The sequence below is a fragment of the Schistocerca gregaria genome, chromosome 1, assembly GCF_023897955.1.
Source record: "Schistocerca gregaria isolate iqSchGreg1 chromosome 1, iqSchGreg1.2, whole genome shotgun sequence".
NCBI lineage: Eukaryota > Metazoa > Arthropoda > Insecta > Orthoptera > Acrididae > Schistocerca > Schistocerca gregaria.
Window position 1 is genome coordinate 955,335,759 of NC_064920.1, and position 20,780 is coordinate 955,356,538.

A 20,780-nucleotide genomic window follows, 5' to 3' on the forward strand; every position below is an offset into this window, starting at 1 on the left:
ACACAGGTACTATGGAGTTAATTCTGGACAACTTGTGTCAACTGTCCTGTCATTTTCAAACTACATCCTGCAACATTCGAGCACATGTTCCAGCACTTACGATTTTGTCTTGGAGAAACCACATACAGTGTGCTGCTATTACACAATGGAGACCACCATTACACTCCACTGTTTCTGGAAAGCTCTTTCAGGTACCCAACGCAGATTAGCCACAGAAAATGTAACAAACTCCTAATTCTAATGGCCCCGGGTTGCTGTCTGTGCCACAAATATGCACACGTTAGTCAGGACACTGGTATGTGGAGAGTTACGCTAGAGGAGGCAGAGGAACTCTTGATGGTTCTGTCCAGCTGTCTGCAGTGTTTTGCTTGAATGAAGTTCTACTAAAAAAATAAAATTTATTTCAAATAAAAAGTATGAATATACAGACTTAGTCATGTACAATAACCCATGATGCAATACCGACAAATAAATGAAGAACATATCATCACTATTGTCAAGTTTTTGCAGCAGAGCTGTGAATGAAAAGCAACATTTTTTTTCACATATTCTTTGTAGCTGTTCTTTGAATGTAGAATGACAAATCTTTCATGCAGAATCAAAAATAACATTTTACTCCACTTGTAGTCATCAGCACAAAGCGCCCTATGGCATGACTTTTGCAGAGCCACACATTACATTGAAAAACAACATTTAACATTTTTAAGTCACAAAATGCATGGGAAGTCAAAAAACTGTTTTCTTTACAGTTCCCACCATGTCAGCAGAAAATGTCACTTTAAAATTAGAGTGTAGGAAGCAAAAAGAAACACTAAAGTTATGAAACACTGGCCCTTTCTGCATCAATCACAGACGGTATGGAAGGTTCTGATTCTGCTCTCTTTTTGGAAAATTCATCACTCTTCTGTGCGGCAGATTCATCCTGCACCAATGAATCACTAGCACCATCAACATTTAGATTAGCCTGGATATTTGGAACACTTCTAGTTAGAACTTCATGTTCAACAATGCTTGCAAGACCAGTCTCTGGACTTCGTTCATGTCGCAACAATTCTTCATTCAGGCAGACACTATCAATGCTCACAGCACTGTTAGAAAATATTGCTGCTGGACCCAGGCTGCGGTCAGAAGGCGCTTGGAGTGGAGGTTCTTTTTTTTCTACCTCAATAACTCCAAAACCCTGTTTTAGAGAACTTGCATCAACAGTCACTGATCTCTGCAAAGTATGATGTGCTGGGCTTGCTGATATGCCACCATCTGGTAACAGCTGGCGCACTACATTTGGTCTGCAACAAAATAAATTTTTAGTGCTTAGAAATAATTTTTAATATTGTTAAAGATTGCCAGATATGTCCAACATTATGTACTGAAGAATACGCGTATAATGTTTATAAGTGGCTTATGTAGAAGCTGTCCTAATGATGAAGACGGAAGTCCATACAATGTTCTATAAAGTTAATGCTGTATTCACTGATAAAAGATAAAAATTATCACAGAAGATATAAGTCAATAAATGCCTTCCATTGCACCATTTAAAACGAGAATTAAACATTCATAATTCTTTGTATTCATCTCTAACATCTGTCAAAGAACTGTTGTATTGCAATCATCACTAATAACCATTTTGTGTGAGTATCGTGATTCAATTTTGGTTGAGCTGACACCATTGCCTTTATTAAATCCTGATACTGTATCACTGAACAATAGTACTTGTAGTAATAAAAATTTTACAATACTGTTTTTTAAATTGATTTCCTCACCTGCCATTTATAGGACTTGTTGCTCGGCTTACAGTTGATGAAACTGCAGGGGTCCCAACTTTCTCTTGCTGATATTGCTTTATTAATCCACATGCTTTCCCAAGCATTATAACACTGTTGAGAATGCGAAAAGAAGCAAGACACAAATATGAAAGCAGTAGGAGTATGAATGCTGCAGGTCCTTCGATGTGCAATGCATGACCAAGCACTCGCATCATCACAACTCCAAGAGGCAGAGGTATAAAACCCATTCTTCGGGCCACAAGATCAGATGGATCTGAAAAAGCCTGTACAAAATAAACATACAATAGGATAAGTTGTTTTACAAATGAATAACACTTTTTAAAAAATCAGTTGTACAACATTGTAGTTAAGATATGGTTTCTCAAAAGCAATGTGCCAACAATGTAATACTTGAAAAAGACAGGAAATTAAATGTTTTGAATGTTTTTTTTTTAATATAGGAAACACTTTCATGCTGAGACATACACTTATTCATACACTTTACTAACAGTTATTTCAGGTTGTGTAAAATTCCAGGAATCTGCATTTTAATTCTATGTATATATTTTCCAATGTCATTGAAGATTTTTCACTGTACAGGAAACTATGCAGCTTCACATCCCAAGAACACACAATTGTTCAAAACAAGGGTGATAGCTGGCCTCCATTATCTCACAGAAACTCTTATAAGAAGGTAACACGTAATATGGTGTGGTAATAGGTCAACAATACTGCATCCCTACATTCAATAAAAGCAGGAGGCAATTTGAATCCGAGATACACATGTGCCAAAAACTTAAGGATGAAAATAACTTTCATATGATGTTCACTGCCAAGTGACAAGAGCTCGATAAAACTTGGACAATACGTGGAAAGGGCTGATATAGTATAGTACAGAAGCTGACTGAATGAAATATGCAATGAGACAAACAGAAATGGCACTTCTGTTCAAAGACAAGACAGTGGTTGGTGCATGTGGTCATACGGCAATACATCTCCCCAACATTCGCCAATATCCTCAATGGGATTTAAGCAACCCTGAAAAAGACACACATGATGAAAGAGTACAATGTCACAACAATGTGGACCGGTGAGTATACTGTATTCAAAGAACTGGAGGTCAGTACACGCACACAATACTAAACCTCCCTACACCGTAACACCTGAACCACCAAAACAATCACATTCGGCAATGTTCTTGGTTGCATTACATGTACCCGCCTCTCGTCACATAAGGGTGTAAGCAGCATTGTCAGACATGATTGGTTTGGACTTGGGACGTGCTGGTTGTGATATAGCATGGTCGATTCTTTCCAATTTCCCCCCCCCCCCCCCCCCCAAGTAACCAAATATTTTTGCTTTTTTTTTTGGCTCATTTTCAATATTTTTATATGCTAGCATGAAACATTTCCCTCAAAATTTAAGTCCTTATTTAAGCTGTATTTCATTTAAATTTATTTTTAATTTTCTTATTTTCATTTTTTTATTCTACTTGGTGGTTAATTTTCATTAGGGCACTCATAATTAGAAAATACAGTTAACTGATATAGTTTGCTACAAGCAGAAACCCTATGAGTTAATAAAAATATTTGAGGAAAGTGACTTACACCAGTCAAAAATTAAGCATTGCGACTTTTCAGTGACGTATTTTAAATTACCTAGAATTAATTACTTTCTGCACTAATTAAACTTGAAGCTTAGAGCCACTACCATTTTCAATTGCAGATTTTGTCATAACCACTGTTACATTCATACTTGACTATGTACTTTTGTTGCCTTAATTTTTCAGAACAAGATGACATACAGCATTGAGTCATTGACTCACTAATCAATAGTTTCATGTAATTAAGTATAATTAAATCACTCATACATGTAAACAAGGGGATGTGCATTGCACAAGGATAGTAGTGAAAATGTACTTTTCTAAATTTCTGACCAGTCAGACATTTCTATAAGCCAAAATCACCTTAGTTCTTGCAGTTAATCAAAAACAGTAAAATGCAATCTAGTCAATTTTCAATGTATAACATAATTTGCAAAATAACAATTTGTTCTTATGCCCATCTGTAAGTAATCAAACATCACCCAATATAGTTACGTGGTTTGAAAACTCACAAGACCTTTGTTTCAGCGCACTCTCAATGTTAACTCACATCACAGATATGTTGTTCTGCAGACAAAAATTTGTGCACCAATCACAGAGAAACTCAAGAACTCTAATGTTTAATAAGTTTTGAGTGACCTCTGTAAACTAAATTACTGGCTATTCTAAATAGACTGATTTGTGGTTAATGTATGTGCGGAATGTCAGCAAGGTGAGGTATTATTGGACTCTGATGTGCATTACGGACTGATTTAGTTAAAGTGCTGGGGTGTATGGTATTCTAATAAATTACAAAGGCAGTGCAGAGTACAAGCTGGAAATATCATGTAAATGTGAACTGTTTTTAGGTGCCACTACTGAATATTCAACTTTTCCATTGTGGCTCTTAGGTACTGTAGGGGCTATCCTGATGTATATGCTAATTATTCGTTTTATATCCGATAAACTGGCCATTGATTTAACAAAGCTTGCTAAAGATGAATAAAAGTGCTAATTGAAACTAAAATTGTTGAGTTGTGTACATTATTGAATGAAAACCCCCCAATAGCCACTAAGATTTTTGCAGCTTCATTTCATCTATGCACTGAAGATTGCCAGCAAGAGGCCTCAAGACAAGCACCTCAAGTTTGTTTTACTAAAGCATTATGGTGTGGAGAGGCATAATGTTCCATGGGTGTACTCACCTTCAAATCTTTGAACACGGCACAAACACCTGTCAATGTTATTGTGACACTGTACTCCTTCTCCATGTGCATCTTTTCAGGGATGCATTTAGTGCCAACTTCATTTTCAGGGATGACTGTGCACAACCATACAGAACAGCACAGGTGAAGGAGCTCTTGGAATGAGAGGGTATTAAGCAAATTGACTGGTCTGCCTGTTAACCTGACTTAAATCCCATCTAGCCCATGTGTGGAGCACTGGGGAGACATATTCTGGCATATCTACGTGCACCAATGACCACCCAGCAGTCGTCAGCTGCACTGGTGGAGCAATGGAACACACTACCACAAGCACTCCTTACCAACCTTGTGGCCAGCAGGGGAACACATTGCAGAGCATGCACTGCTGCCTGTGGAGGTCACACAGTTTATAAAGAACCATGTCCCTCATTTTGCAATGTCCAGGGACCATCATTGATCATGGTGACTTCAGTGCAATTATTGTCTTTAGATAAAAAATGTGATTTCTGTTTGTCTCATTGCATATTTGTTCAATTTTCCTCCTATACTATATTTGTATCAGTTATTTCTATGTACGGTCCAAGTTTTATCAAGCCATGTTACCTGGTAGTGAAACAACATGCAAAAGTTACTTTTGGCCTTAAGTTTTGGTCTCCAAAGCAGAAGACAACGGTAAAACTAAATTACAAGATTGAGTGTAATCATAACACGGCAGTACTTTCTTAGTTGGCAGTTACTGATGTATGCAATGCACTAACATTGCAGTTATAGCCACCACAAAAAGCCAGTGCCCAGATGAGGATGAGAAAACCATCCAGATATGTATGTTTTGACAATACAGACCAGTGCAATTTGTTATGAATTACAATTTTGCTCCTTGGTATTAGTTATACTTTGTCAACTGAAGTTAATATGACTACAACAAGCAGTAATTTTCATCTCCATAATGGAATTATTTTAACATTTTGTTGTTTATCAGATTAATTTCTTAATTATCTGAATTTTTAAATTAGCCATTAGTTTAATCATTGTCTGCCACATTATCTACATTGCTACTGTCTGCATATTACTGAATCCAGTCTTGTTATATGAGGTTTAACAGAAATCATAATAAGACATCCACTGCCATATCATCAAAACTGCTTCTGTCTGCACACTGTTGAATCCAGCCTTGTGATATGAGGATTAACAATGTTTCCATTGCTATTTCCTTGCTCCAGTCCTTGCTATCTGTGATCTGATGGTAGGACACTATTACTCTGCAGATAAATGCTCCACTAAAGTGATATTTGATTGCAGGAAGTATGTGGCAGATGCACTTCAGAGAACACCAAAGCTCTCATATATATATATATATATATATATATATATATATATATATATATATATATATATATATATATATATATATATAAACCTTAAGATATTTACTTGTTCATCAGGACCACATTCCTTCCATTAAGACAACTGTACAATATCTTAAAAGCCCAATGCCTCTCACAAATGCCCCCAGAAAAATCCTTACACCTCCTGACAAATTTACTTCTATTTCAAATGCAGTGTTACGCAAAGAGGACCAGCTTGGCAATTCTGCTGCAGTAGACTTCAAAGTCCTAAATAAATTCATTTCCATACTGGTAGAATGTCACTTCCTAGCTATCACAGAGGGCTTCCCATACTACACAAAAAACATCAGCTACTTCCAAGAATGTATCAAAGCCATTCCTAATCCCCTCCCATCCGAAACCTTCCTTTTCGACCTACTCTACGCCAACATTCCCAACATGTATGGGCATTAAATCCTTGAATGCTACCTCTTTCAAGCAGGATGGCCCAGCCCTACTGCAACCTTCTCAAGCAACCAAATGAAAAAGGCTCTCCTCATCCAGAAACTGAGCTCCCTAGCTTGATAAAGATCCATCATCTTTGTGGTCTGGAGTCAAGGTGAAGAACAACTCCTGACCCTTTTCAAAACACAAAGCTATCTATTTGGATGTTGACCTCCACCTCACTGAGTCTTGAATCCCAACTTCACTCCACATCTGCTTCCTTTCCTACAGTGTATCCATGATACACGTATCTGTTATAACATCAAATCCCTAAACATATGTACCAATAATACCTCTCTGGCTTTTGTCTTCTGCAACTATCCCACTGACTCTGATCACAAACTAAACTCCCAGGCAAGTTGTTCTTTTGTTCCAATAACCAATATAGCTCTCACTTCTGACAAAATCAGAAGCCACTCACTAGCCAGTTAGTACAAACTAGGTCTTGAACACACGAAAGATTACTCCTTTTCAGATATAGCCCTGAAATTATGTTATCTCCTTCTTATATCCTCCCTCACTGTTCTCTGTCACCTTCTTAACCTATGCAAATCTCAAACTCATAACATTCCCATATCATTGTCCATGCCCCAAGATTTTCTTAATGCAACTGCTTACACATAATATTGGCGCCCAAACATCCTCCCGCAATCATTTATTCTGGGCCCACAAATGGATAATTGTACAACATCAAAGACAAGGGAACATTTAAATCAATAACACTGTTTACCCACTGAACTGTATTTACTACACAGCTACCTATTCAGGCTGACTAGCAGAATGCATAAATGTGCATGTTCATCTGTGGGACAACCAGTAACCAGTTGCTGAGCACTCTCCACTGTAGACCAAGGAGACCTAATGACCTGTTATATCAAACAGACCATTTGGATTATCCCTCTGAGCAATAGTTTCTCCAAACTTCAGATATGGATTCATGCTTTCTACAAATCTTCTGAGCCTACCGCCCTCTTGGACTTAAGACTGTCATGTATTGCCTATTTTTTATTAGTTTAAATTTCACCTTCTTTCATTACTGACTCTTTTAACCCCCCCCCCCCCTCCCTCCTCCCTCCCTCTCTCTCTCTCTCTCTCTCTCTCTCTCTCTCTCTCTCTCTCTCTCTCTCTCTCTCTCTCTCTATGTTTTGCACAAAAAATAAGGGAAAGGTGGTCACTTATCTATCTTTTCCTTCATCTTGTCCCGCCCTCTTCTTATGTTAAGGTCTGAATGTGCTGCTCCCACCCTTCAATTCTGCCACCCCTCAAATCCGTCCTTCCTTCCTTCCTGAAGAGGGAGTTAACTGCTCTGAAAGTTATTAGTGCTGTATTCTGTTTAAAGTGGTTCTATACACATTACTATTAGTTGTTGCTTGAACATAAGTAATTGTCTGCCTTTCCATCTCTAGTTAATTTAACCATGAAGAAAACCTAAAAACAATCTGGATTTACCAATAAAAGTAGGTGCAGCCGAGGTATATATAGTGTGTCATTTCAATGTACTGTAGAATGAGAGCCACTGATCAGAATGACATCAAATTTGAACTGCATATTATTGATGCAAGAGGAAACATCATGGAACAAAAGAAATTAGCAAAAATTTGAGCAGTAGATGATGCTGTAAGTATTAGAACATAAATATCAAAAGATGCACAGCACACAGCTGTTCCTTAGCTTGCGTCCAACGCACTCAATATGACTGTCTCCATGAAGGATCGTGCACTATTAGCAAAGCTCTTTTACATGAATGTTGATTGTGCACCAATAGCCCTGCAGAAGTTCCGGACACTCAAGGTTACAAAAAAAGCATCGGTCTGACATCTGCTAAGGGTTTGGAGAAAATTATTACACAATTCAAACACACAGTTTTTTTAGAGTTCAATGTGGCAGAGGGAGGAAAGTAGTTGATCCAAAGTCTGTCGAAGATGTGGCCGTAGCACTGCAGTAGCAGTCAAGTGGTGATGTGCACACATGCAGTGGACAAAGAACTGCCCGAACCCTGGACACGCCTGTGAGCACGGTGCATAAAATCCTGTGAACAATCTGCACTGTTATCCACAGAAATTCACCGATGTTCCGGAGTTACTTCCTGCTGACCTGCCAGCAAAACAAATGTTCGCTCTGTAATTTCATGCTCAGCTGGGAGTGGACAATGAATGGCCATGGAACCTTCACTGGACTGATGAACCGTATCTCCAAGGATAGGTCAATATGTGAATTGCAGAATATTGTCAATGGAAAATCCATAGACACATCAACTAATACCATTTCATTCTGCAAAGGTGACTCTGTGGTGCAGATTGACTGCATTGTTTATTGTAGGGTCATATATTTTTGAGGAAAAGTCCTGTTACCTGTACCATCACTGGTAAACAATAAGAGAGTCATGTATGCACCAATGTCATTCCAACCCTTCAACAGTGTGGACCTGTGGGTAGGATCATTTTTATGCAAGATGGCACTCCTCTGCACATTGCACTGCCAATGAAGCTGCTGCTGCAGAGGCATTTTGGAAATGGTAGAATTATCAGCTTTCATTTCTCTACAGCCTGACCATTCAGAACACTTGAACTTAATCTCTGTGACTTCTGGCTGTGAGGTTATCTGAAAGATGGCATGTTCAGTGTTCCAATTGTGAACACAGCTGAAATGAAGGCATACATTGCACAACACATTCTGAATGTAACCCTCAAGACACTTCAATTTGCTGTGGAAGATGCTGTTCCTCGAAATCAACTTGTGGCAGCAAATGGTGGACAGTAGGTTGAACATGTCTTGCATGAGTCTCATGGCAATTACAAACCAATGTCATTGGGCTTTTTATGCAGTCTTTTTACCTCAGGACAACTAAACACTGATTTTTCCATCTGATGTGGTACGGCACTGATGTGATGGATGCACTTATCTAACAGTGTCACAACTGTTGACTGCCAAACTTGCGCAGTTATGCACACTGAACAGTGTGGATGGTGTAATGTACAACTCAAGCCATAGCCACTGTATTGCGATTCATCTGTCATTTGTAGCAGACCTGATTTACGTTGAGATGCTTACAGTGCCATCTATTGCTAAAATGTTCATCCTCCCCCGCCATGACGTTTTCCCCTGTGTCAGTAATATCCTGTTCAAATTTTACATCATTCTAATAGTGGTCCTCTCTCTATACCATTTTGAAACTGGAACTTTGATTATGGACACCCTGTATTTAACATAGAAGGCAGCATGCACTATAGCCATGCACAAAACATGTACTCATTATACCTGCATTAAGGCAACTGCTTGCCAGAAAGAACTAATGTTAAATTTTTGCATGCTGGAAATTTCATATTTGTTTATGCCTATTTTACAGACTGTGGCATCAACAAAATGTGGCACACTATTTTTCATTCCATTATGCACTGAATTCGTACTCTATGTTTCCAATTATTTCAAAAATTATCCCATAGTAATAAATCACTACATAACTTTAGCACAGAAGAATGCACCCGAAGGCACATGCAGGTGAAGATTCTTTTTGTCACTGGAACTGGTCATCCTTTGGCAACAGGAGGGCAATTTAAAAATGTTGACTAGTGTTTCAGAGAAATGAAAGATCAGATTCTCTCAGAAGAAAAAGAAGGCGGCGGTGAATACCAATCAGGAGTAATTCATTTAAGAGTAAGACTGATAAATGCTTAAAGCTATCATTTGAGATAAGCCTGAAAATACTCACTACTAGTCACAACCACTATTCACATGCCTAATGCTTAGAAAAAGGGACATCTTAGGACTCCATAAGCTATGGTGAAACGAAATCCAAGCCATAGCTTCCACTTCTGTAAGGCGTGAATCCATATAGTTCTGTTCCTATCTGGTACATAATAATGCCTGTCAGCTTAAGCTGTAGACAAGTCTCATCACAGCAGTCCTTGGCAGTTATGATACACTGCTGCAAAATGTATAATTCTGTGAAAGACCAATATTTAAGGTAATATTTTCTAGATTGTTAGGCCATGTCATGTTCCACTTCAGTTTCTTCTAACACAACCAATATTTTGACCTCTTTGCTGGAATCTTCTTCAGGATCTTCTGTAACCAGGTGATCCTGAAGATGATCTCACAAGAGGGGTTGAAATGTCAGTTGTGTAAGAAGAAACTATGGAGGAACATGGCATGGCCTAACCAACTAGAAAATTTTACCTCGAGACCTGCAGATTCAATTAGTCCTATATATTTGTAATAATCATGGGTGGGTGCACAAGGCTATGTGGTGAATATTACAACAGTATGTGCCATGAACCATTCTGAATAAATTTCATAATACTTCTGTGAAGTCTGTATGGTAGCTGATATGTCAGCATGACCACTTTTGTGTGAAGAAACCAGGTTTAATTTCTGGTATTGTTAGTGGTTTTTCCTGGTTGGGAAAAGGTGCACTCAGCTTCATGACACCAACTGAGGAGTTTTGAGAGCTGCCTGAATGAAATGAAGTAGCTCCAATGTATAGAAAGCTGACAATAGCCGGGAGAATGGTATGTCCCATATCCTCCATTCCATATCCAAATGATGCCATATGGCAGAGGATGACATAACACAGCAACCAGTGAAATACAGTTTCTCTCTGTGCCTGATCATGGTGATAATTTGAAACAAAATGTATTTCCAATTTGAAACTTCAGTTGAGAGAGAAAAGTGTGTGTGTGTGTGTGTGTGTGTGTGTGTGTGTGTGTGTGAGAGAGAGAGAGAGAGAGAGAGAGAGAGAGAGAGAGAGAGAGAGAGAAATCCTATTGATGAGATCCACATTCCTCAAAAGTAAATATTATTGTGTTTGGGGTATAACAAGTATCAGCAAGCCAAAGACCACATTTTTTTCTCATGTGACTGAGCAATGTGTCAAAGCAGTTAGTACACTTGACTCACATTTGGAAGGACACCAGTTCACAATACAGTTTAGCCATCCAGATTGCAAATTATCAGTGGTTTCCCTTAACTGCTTGAGGAAAATGTTGGAACAGCTTCTTTTAAAAGGATACACCAATATCCTTCCTCATCCCTTCCCCAATCTCAATTTGTGCTCTGCCTCGATTGACCTCATTGTCGATGGAACATTAAACTGTAATTTTCCTTTCTTTTTTAGGCACCCTGTAGTTTATCTGTTACATGTCTCTAACTGCACTGTTTTCTTAATAGAAATTTGAAATTTCGTCACCCTTATAATTTTAGATCTCCCATGCAGTGAGAAGGGGTTTGGGGATGGGTGCTGTTGATGTGATTTAACATTGGGATACACAAAAAATTTATTAACAATCACAATAACTCACATATTCTCATAATGGCCACCACTCCTTTATCCTTTCACCATGATGTATTCATCTATAATGGTGTGCCAGTAAGAATTCGTTTCACCCTAGTCAGTCAGTCAGATTCATTCCAGCTGTCCTGCTTACATACCAGCAAAGCAGCAAGTTATGTATTTACGTTTTTCAGTGTTTTCTTTGTAAGTTAATTCTTAAATTATGTACATGTTTTTATGTTTTAGAGGCATAATCTAAAGTTTTTTGAATTGTTAAGTTTAGATTCGAACATTCTGTAGCCAGTTGTAACTTCTTTTGAAAAGCCGGCTACATTTCTCAGTAAGCCATCAGCCCCCATTGGTGACACGTTAGGAGGGTAACAGTTTTGATATTTAGGTTTCACTCTGTGCTTTTATATTTCAATTCTTAAATTAGTCATGGTGGCATAGATAGGAGGTGCACATGCTGTGTGCTGATGCACAAAGAACTGCCCGCAGTTCGCCAACAATTGAAAGGACTTTTGGCTGCAGCCAGCTGTCTTCAGGCTGCTGTCTCAAAGTGCAGCAGTGGCAGTGGATCTGGCGCATTGTGTGGATCACCTCAGGTTTTGCTTGTTTCACCCATGGGCTCTGCTGCTGATCACCTTCCAAGTGTATTCCACTCAGAGTATCTGCTCTCACTGCATGATATGCTGTGGATGTTAGTGTCGCTCAAGGGGGAGAGTCAATGTGGAGGCTCACTGTCTGGCCTCGCTCCTTCAGCTGGGTCTGAGCAGGCAAATGGGGATGGGAGGTTGCTAGTTATTGAGAGTTCCAATGTTTGGCAGTTATGGAGCTCTTTAGGGAAATAGCATTCAGGGCCAGAAAGAAAAACAACGTGCACTCGGTACATCTGATGTGAAAGAGACCTAGCCTGCAGCTGTCAAGCGTGCAGGGTGCAGTCATCTGAAAGTTGTGGCTCATGGCATATCTGACGTCTTGGGTTCTGATACCATCCTCAGTTCATACAGGCCATTGGCAGAAGTGGTGAATACTGCTGGCCTAGCAAGGAGGGTGGACAGAGTGCTCACAATTTGCAGCATTGTTCCCAGAGTTGACTGGTGTCCTTTAGTTTGAAACCAAGTGGAGGGAGTCAGCCAAAGGCTTCATCGACTTTGTGACGGTCTCAGTTGCCACTTTCTGGACCTGCATTAGGGGTGCACTACACAAAGGAAGCAGTACTCAGCTACCAGGGTACCTGTGTAATGCACAAAGGGCTTTTTTTTAGGGTAGCCATTAGTTTGAGATCGACAGTCAACACACAAAATTGCAAAATCAGACCATATTCAGGGTAAAGACACTTACACCCTCAAAATTTTATCAATATTCATAACAAAATTTCCAAGTTTACAGCCCCCCAGGAAATTCTTTGCAGTCAATTATTTTCTGCACAACATTTTGAGAAATGGAATAAAAGATTATACAAACATATTAGTGCCAGTGGAGAGTACACTGAAGGAGATTGAAGGTTTGTGCTTAAAAAGTGAATAAATAAGTTGAAAAAATGTTAAGTTTCTTTTGGATACCCCCTTCTATAGCTACGGCCCTAAATGCTTTTGTAGATTTTTCTTAACCATCAGATCTCATGACATGTTTAAAGCTTTTGTCCTTAGAATGATAAAGTATTCGTTCTTCTGGGGGTTGAGTGCTGGTATGTACTTCTTTCAGGTATTACAACTGCATTAAGCATTCATTCTGATCCACCATAATCATTTCTGTCCTGAATATAGGCTCAAGATAAAACATACAATTTAATTATTGTAATATGAAATGTAATTACCTACCAGTAATAACTAGCTTTCTATCACAGTGGCCAAATAATACTTGCTTTCTTTTGCAAATGGTATACCTTTGGTGATACACACACCAAAAAAAGTTTTGCATCACCTTGGTTCTGAGAGTTCTGGAACCTGAACAGAAAACGGGAATAGAGATCAACATAAACATCATTTCAGCCATTTTTATGGCTCATGAAAATCACATAATGCTTGTTGTACCACCATGCAGCGAGACCTTCAGAGGTGGCGGTCCATACTGCTGTCTACACCGGTACTTCTCATACCCAGTAGCACATCCCCTTGCATTGATGCATGCCTGTATTCATCGTGGCATACTATCCACAAGTTCATGAAGGCACTGTTGGTCCAGATTGTCCCACTCCTCAACAGCGATTTGGCATAGATCCCTCAGAGTGGTTGGTGGGTCACATTGTCCATAAACAGCACTTTTCAATCTATCCCAGGAATGTTCAAATGAGTTCATGTCTGGAGAACATGCTGGCCACTCTAGTTGAGTGATCTCGTTATCCTGAAGGAAGTCATTCACAAGGTGTGCACAATGGGGCACGAATTGTCATCCATGAAGACTAATGCCTCGCCAATATGCCGCCAATACAGATGCACTATCAGTAGGACAATAGCATTCACTTATCGTACAGTTGTTTGGGCGCCTTCCATAACCACCAGTGGCATATGTCAGCGCCACATAATGCCACCCCAAAACATCAGGGAACCTCCACCTTGCTGCACTCGCTGAACAGTGTGTCTAAGGTGTTCAGCCTGACCAGGCTGGCTCCAAACATGTCTCCGATGATTGTCTGGTTGAAGGCATATGCGACATGATTGGTGAAGAGAACGTGATGCCAATCCTGAGCAGTACATTCAGCATGTTGTTGGGCCCATCTGTACCGCGCTGCATTGTGTCATGGTTGCAAAGATAGACCTCATCATGGATGTCTGGAGTGAAGTTGCGCACAGTTTGAGTCATAACACTGACATCCTGTGGCTGCATGAAAAGCATTATTCAACATGGTGGCATTGCTGTCAGGGCTCCTCCAAGCCATAATCAGTAGGTAGTCGTGATCCACTGTAGTAGTAGCAGCCCTTGGGTGGCCTGAGTGAGGCACATCATCAACAGTTCCTGTCTCTCTGTATCTCCTCCATGTCTGAACAACGTCGCTTTGGTTCACTCCAAGATGCCTGGACACTTCCCTTGTTGAGAGCCCTTCCTGGCACAAAGTGACAGTGCAGACGCGATCGAACCACGGTATTGACCATCTAGGCATGGTTGATCTACAGACAACACGAGCTGTGTACCACCTTCCTTGTGGAATGACTGGAACTGATCGGCTGTCAGACCACCTCCGTCTAAATAGGTGCTGCTCATTCATGGTTGTTGACATCTTTTGGTGGGTTTAGTGACATCTCAGAACAGTCAAAGGGACTATGTCTGTGATACAATATCCACAGTCAATGCCCATCTTCAGTTCTGGTAATCGGGATGACGAAAACCTTTTTTTTTTTTTATTTGTCTAATATAAAACAGTCGTCATCAAACTGCAGCCCAAATCAAATATTCATGCAGCCCTTGGTTCTCAACCGTACTTTATAATAATATGTGTCTAGCAGCTTAAATACAATAACACCAGCTAATGTTAATACCTACATGAGAGTGTAGTTCTGCTGCTCAGTAACAAAAAAAGATAATAACAGGGACAGCAACAGTTTAAGATGTGCTCAGTTGTAATTGATGTTCATGAATTCAGCCTTGAGCTGTGTAAAATAGGCTGCCTAACCTCAGGGACAGAAGGGTAAATAGTGCTGCAGAGGGGTAAGTAGCACTACCACTGTTTAGTTTGGGGACATTATCAGGGGACTGTTTTATTGTGCGTCTTCCGGTGCTGACAACCCACAGCCATATGTGCCTCATACAGACTATCTGCAAGTATGGATTTCAAACAGAAGTAGCACTGATTTGTGAATGCATTTTATAGAGATAGTTATCTTCAAATGTGATAAGTATCTGCAGCAAAGAATATCCAGTTAAATAAGGCTGTTGTAATGCAGTACAATCAACAGAAGAAAAATGACATTGAAAATATTTAGTAAAAATTTCTGATAGTTTTTCATACTGCATTATGCATTCCAATGTAAGTATAATTGCTATTATTAATCAGTCACTGACATAGATAATATAACAACAATTCATCAGACAATTACAATGTCACAAATTTTGTGTCACTGAGGATGGAAGCAAACAGATGACGACAGGAAGTGTTCAGAATTGCCCCAGTTTTAATTATTAGTACATGGTGGATGATGGCCAAGTTATTGCACCATTACTATAATGGCTCACAATATACTAATTTACATGGGTTAGCAATTAATATGATTATGACATTGCAGTGCCTGTGTTGCATGTCCAAATGAACACTGCATCATATTTCTGAACAATACAAGCAATGCAATATCATATTTATCCACTGACACCAGGTAAGTGACTTTCAATTAAAATGTCTCTCTTGTACAGGAATAAATATAATGAATGTATGGGTGCAGGTAGTAGACACAGGGTGGACAACATACGAAAGTTTTGGTCTGGCCATGAGTCATGCTTGGATAGCCTAAGGATAAGGCGATTGCTCATGATAAATGGGAAATCCAGGTTCAAGGCCTAGTCCAGCATAAATTTTCATTATCATCCATTATACGGCTGATGGTTGTCTGCATTTACAACTGTGAATGCATTGCATGTAATAATAAGATTGATATATATGTGGCCTGAGGTACCTCCCCTGGCTCTTGAACACAAAACTTTGATGACCACTGGTATAAAATATGAAGAACTGTTCCACTTACTGAAATGAGTTTTCATCATATGTACTTAAGATCTGTTAAGTGCTGAAACATATTTTTTCACTTTTTGGTCACAATAAAATTTAAAAAAATTTAGACATTTCATCCGAATTGTCTTCCACTTAATTTAAACTTTTTATTTGTCTATTTGATTTATGCCTTGCTGTCACCTTCTTTCTCAATATGTGAAGGATACAAACATATTCCATAATATATATACCTTTTATACTTGAGTGTATGAAGTTCACATGCACATGCACTTAAATCCACATTTCAATGTAGGAAAAAAACTGAAAATATACAGATCACAGGAATCAATAATAAATATCTTACATGCTTCTGTCGTGTTTCAGCCATATCGTAGGCCAAACTAGTTGTGTAATCCTTATACACATCAACAGGTAGTTCATTGAACCGAGTAATAAATGCATGCTTAATCCAGTCAACGAACACTTCTGCCAAAAGCACCATCATACAGTCTGGTAAAAGCACCCAAAATCTTTCTGTGGGATGAAATAAACAGTAATCAAAAATTAATAAACAGACAAAATTTGAAAAAAAAAATCAAAATTGGGAAGTAATCTTCCACAAACTATGTGCAATACAAAGGATGCCAAGACATTTTGGCAATCTGGGCTACAAGTGGATACGTCACAACTTTTAACTAATGAGTTTTTAATCACATGATTAATAAATAATATAGTTTTTTATGTCTAGCCAGACTGACAATTCCACTTTAATATGTTGGATGTTCTGGCAGTGATCACATCTAGAACCATCATCATAGCATTGGATGAAGACTACTAGCCCAATCATCAAAATTCTGAGCATCAATAAAGAATCATCAACCCGTCTGGGCACCTTAAAACATATCTGCTTCTGAGACTGTTCTAACTGTTCACATATGCACTGTCAAACAGGCCTCAATTTTTTTTAATAATACTCTGTTCTGAACCACCCGAGACTGTAAAAATATTAAGAACACAAGTAGGCAAAAAACCAATCAATAAGACATTTCTTGGTGGACGAAGAAGTGACGGAAAAGATGTGAATGGGCATCCTTGGCAGCACGGGAAGGAATGGAAGGTTGCCTGACACATAATCAGAAATATGTGTGTGTGTGTGTGGGGGGGGGGGGGGGGGTTACAAGCTTCGCTCCTCATTTTGCTTTTGTTGATGTTCATCTTATATCCACCTTTCAAGACACTGTCAATTCCAATCAACTGTTCTTGCAAGTCCTTTGCTGTCTCCGATAGAATTACAATGTCATGGGGCAAACCTCAACATTTTTATTTCTTCTCCCTGTATTTTCATTACAGTGACCAATTTTCCTTTGGTTTCTTTTACTGCTTGTTCAGTGTACAGATTAAATAACATTGGGGATGAGCTACAAGCTTGTCCGACTCCATTCTCAACCACTGCTTCCGTTTCATGCCCTCGACTCTTATAACTGCCATCTGGTCTCTGTAGCTCTTTGCTCCCTGTATTTTAACCATGCCACCTTCAGAATTTGAAACAGAGTATTCCAGTCAACACTGTCAAAACTTTTCTCTAAGTCTGCAAATGCTATCAACATAGGTTTGCCTTTCCTTAATCTATTTTCTAAGATGAGTCGTAGGGTCAGTATTGCCTTGCTTGTTCCTACATTTCTACAGAATCCAAACTGATCTTGGCTTCTAAAAGGCTTTTTCAACTTGTCTGTAAAGAATGTGTGTTAGTTCTTTGCAACCGTGACTTATTAAACTGATAGCTCGGTAATTTTCACACTGTCAGCACATGCTTTCTTTGGAACTGGAATTATTATATTATTCTTGAAGTATGAGGGCATTTTGCCTGTCTCATACATCTTGCCCACCACACAGAAGAGTTTGGTCATGGCTGGCTCTCCCTAGGCTTTCACTAGTTCTAATGGAATGTTGTCTACTCCAGGGCCTTGTTTCAACTTAAGGTCTTTCAATGCACTGTCAAATACTTCACGTAGTATCATGTCGCCCAATTCGTCTTCATCTACATCCTCTTCTATTTCCATAATATTACCCTCAAGTAAATCATCCTCGTATAGACCCTCTATATACTCTTTCCACCTTTCTGCTTTCCCTTCTTTGCTTAGAACTGGGTTTCCATCTGAGCTCTTGATATACATACAAGTGGTTCCCTTTTCTCCAAAGGTCTCCTAAATTTTCCTGTAGGCAGTATCTATCTAGTGATATACGCCTCTACATCCTTACATTTGTCCTCTAGCAATCCTTGCTTAGCCATTTTGCACTTCCTGTCAATCTCACTTTTGAGACGTTTGTATTCCTTTTAGCCTGCTTCATTTACTGCATTTTTATATATTCTCCTTTCATCAGTTAAATTCAATCTCTCTTCTGTTACCCAAGGATTTCTACTAGCCCTTGTCTTTTTACCTAATTGATCCTCTGCTGTCTTCACTATTTCATCTCTCAAAGCTATTCACTCTACTTCCACTTTATTTATTTCCCCCGTTCTTGTCAATTGTTCCCTAATGCTCTGCCTGAATTCTCTACAACCTCTGTTTCTTTCAGTCCATCCAGGCCCCATCTCCTTAACTTCTTGCCATTTTGCAGTTTCTTCAGTTTTAATCTACACTTCATAACCAATAAATTGTGGTCAGAATCCACTTCCGCCCCTGGAAATGTTTTACAATTTAAAACCTGGCTCCTAAATGTCTGCCTTAACCATTATATAATCTGAAACCTTCCAGTGTATCCATTTCTCTTCCACGTACACAGCCTTCTTTCATGATTCTTAAACCAAGTGTTAGCTATGATTAAGTTATATTCTGTGCAAAATTCTACAAGGCGGCTCCCTCTTTCATTCCTTTCACCTACTACTTTCCCTTCTTTTCCTACTATCAAATTCCAGTCCCCCATGACTATTAAATTTTCATCTCCCTTCACTATATTCATTTTATCTCATCATACATTTCTTCAAACTCTTCATCATCTGTGTAGCTAGTTGGCATGTGAACGTGTACTACTGTGGTAAGCATTGTGATGTTAAAGTAAGAAATCTTTTATACTCCCAACAAAGACAAATAGAGATGCTTAAGAAAGAAATATTTATCTTTGTTGGTAATACAGAATCCAGGAACGATTTTTTGAACCATTTATTTGACATCTCCTGAAGCCCTGAAAATCATTCACTCTATGTATTAAAAAATTTCCTCCAAACTTTTAAGCGTGGAGCACCATCAGATAAAGTATGAAGCGTATGAAGCACCTGTCGTCGTCTCACTGAAATGAGCACTGTGAAGACCATAAATAAATGAATTTTACAACCAACAACAATGTAGGGAAAAAAGAGATTGCTGCTTACCCTACAGATGACACATTAAGTTACAGACAGACACAATTAAAATACTGCTACACATACCTTTTCAGCCATGGACTTCATCAGAAAAAGAAAGAAAACACACACCATTCATTCACACAAGCCAGCAAACCTCATGCCTGTCTTCTGCAATTTAATGTGTCATCTTTATGGTAAGTAGAATCTATCTTTTTCTACATTGCTCATATTCTAATCTAGAGTTTCCATCATTTGAACTTTACAACTACATACAAGTTTTACATACCACTATACTTCCACCTTACTTTCACTTGATTAGTTATGTCACTGTTGCAGCTTGGTGCTGGAGCCATGTAAGATAATGTCTATCGGTAGAAGTCAATCATCAATACTAATAGTAACTTTTATCAGAAAAGGAGAATCATCAACATAAGGGACGGCCAGTTGCTGAGAGCAGAAATTTTTGGAAATTTGTGGTAAGGTTCCTTGGGGCCAAACTGCTGAGGTAATCGGTCCCTTCTTAACGTGCATATTTCTGTCAGTCATCAAAATCTTTTACTCTCAAATAAACATATATTGAATCATTATGCTAAATCTAATGAAGTCCAATGGCTACAATTACAGCTATCTACTGAAAAATAGAATGCAGTTTTGTGAGAACTCATGCCTGATGCTGTACCAAACACTGGTGAACACTACACAAGGTTTGCTAATTAGATGATGGTGGTCACATTTCATGTACAGACTATGAAGTGTGGTACTGTGTGTGACATGATGAATTTGAAAAAGACTTGTCCTATTAAGAACTGGTTCCAATTAAAGGCAATGCCACTTTGCAGTCAGAAGAAGGGCATTTCTGGATGAGGTATGTAATATATTGCTTCCCCCTACTTATATCTCCCGAGGAAATCACGAATGTAAAATCAGAGAGATTCAAGCGCGCACGGAGGCTTTCCGGCAGTCATTCTTCCCGCGAACCATACGCGACTGGAACCGGAAAGGGAGGTAATGACAGTGGCACGTAAAGTGCCCTCTGCCACACACCGTTGGGTGGCTTGCGGAGTGTAAATGTAGTAGATGCTGATGTGACTGAAGCAGGATACCAAGTAAGTAATGGTCAAAACAATAAGTTGAGGCAATTGATGAA

At 39.0% G+C, this 20,780-nt stretch overlaps 1 protein-coding gene across 1 annotated transcript in view; it reads right to left on the reverse strand.

Moving 5' to 3' along the window:
* Positions 1 to 378: 378 nt before the first annotated feature.
* Positions 379 to 20,780, reverse strand: part of LOC126276197 (protein TAPT1 homolog) — a 148,324-nt gene continuing 127,922 nt past the window's right edge. The window contains exons 8-10 of the mRNA XM_049977256.1: positions 16,655 to 16,824; positions 1,761 to 2,047; positions 379 to 1,286 (exon numbers count right to left, since the gene is read on the reverse strand). Of these exons, the coding sequence (XP_049833213.1) occupies positions 818 to 1,286; positions 1,761 to 2,047; positions 16,655 to 16,824 (926 nt within the window). The 3' untranslated portion in view covers positions 379 to 817. The remainder of the gene's footprint in view (positions 1,287 to 1,760; positions 2,048 to 16,654; positions 16,825 to 20,780) is intronic.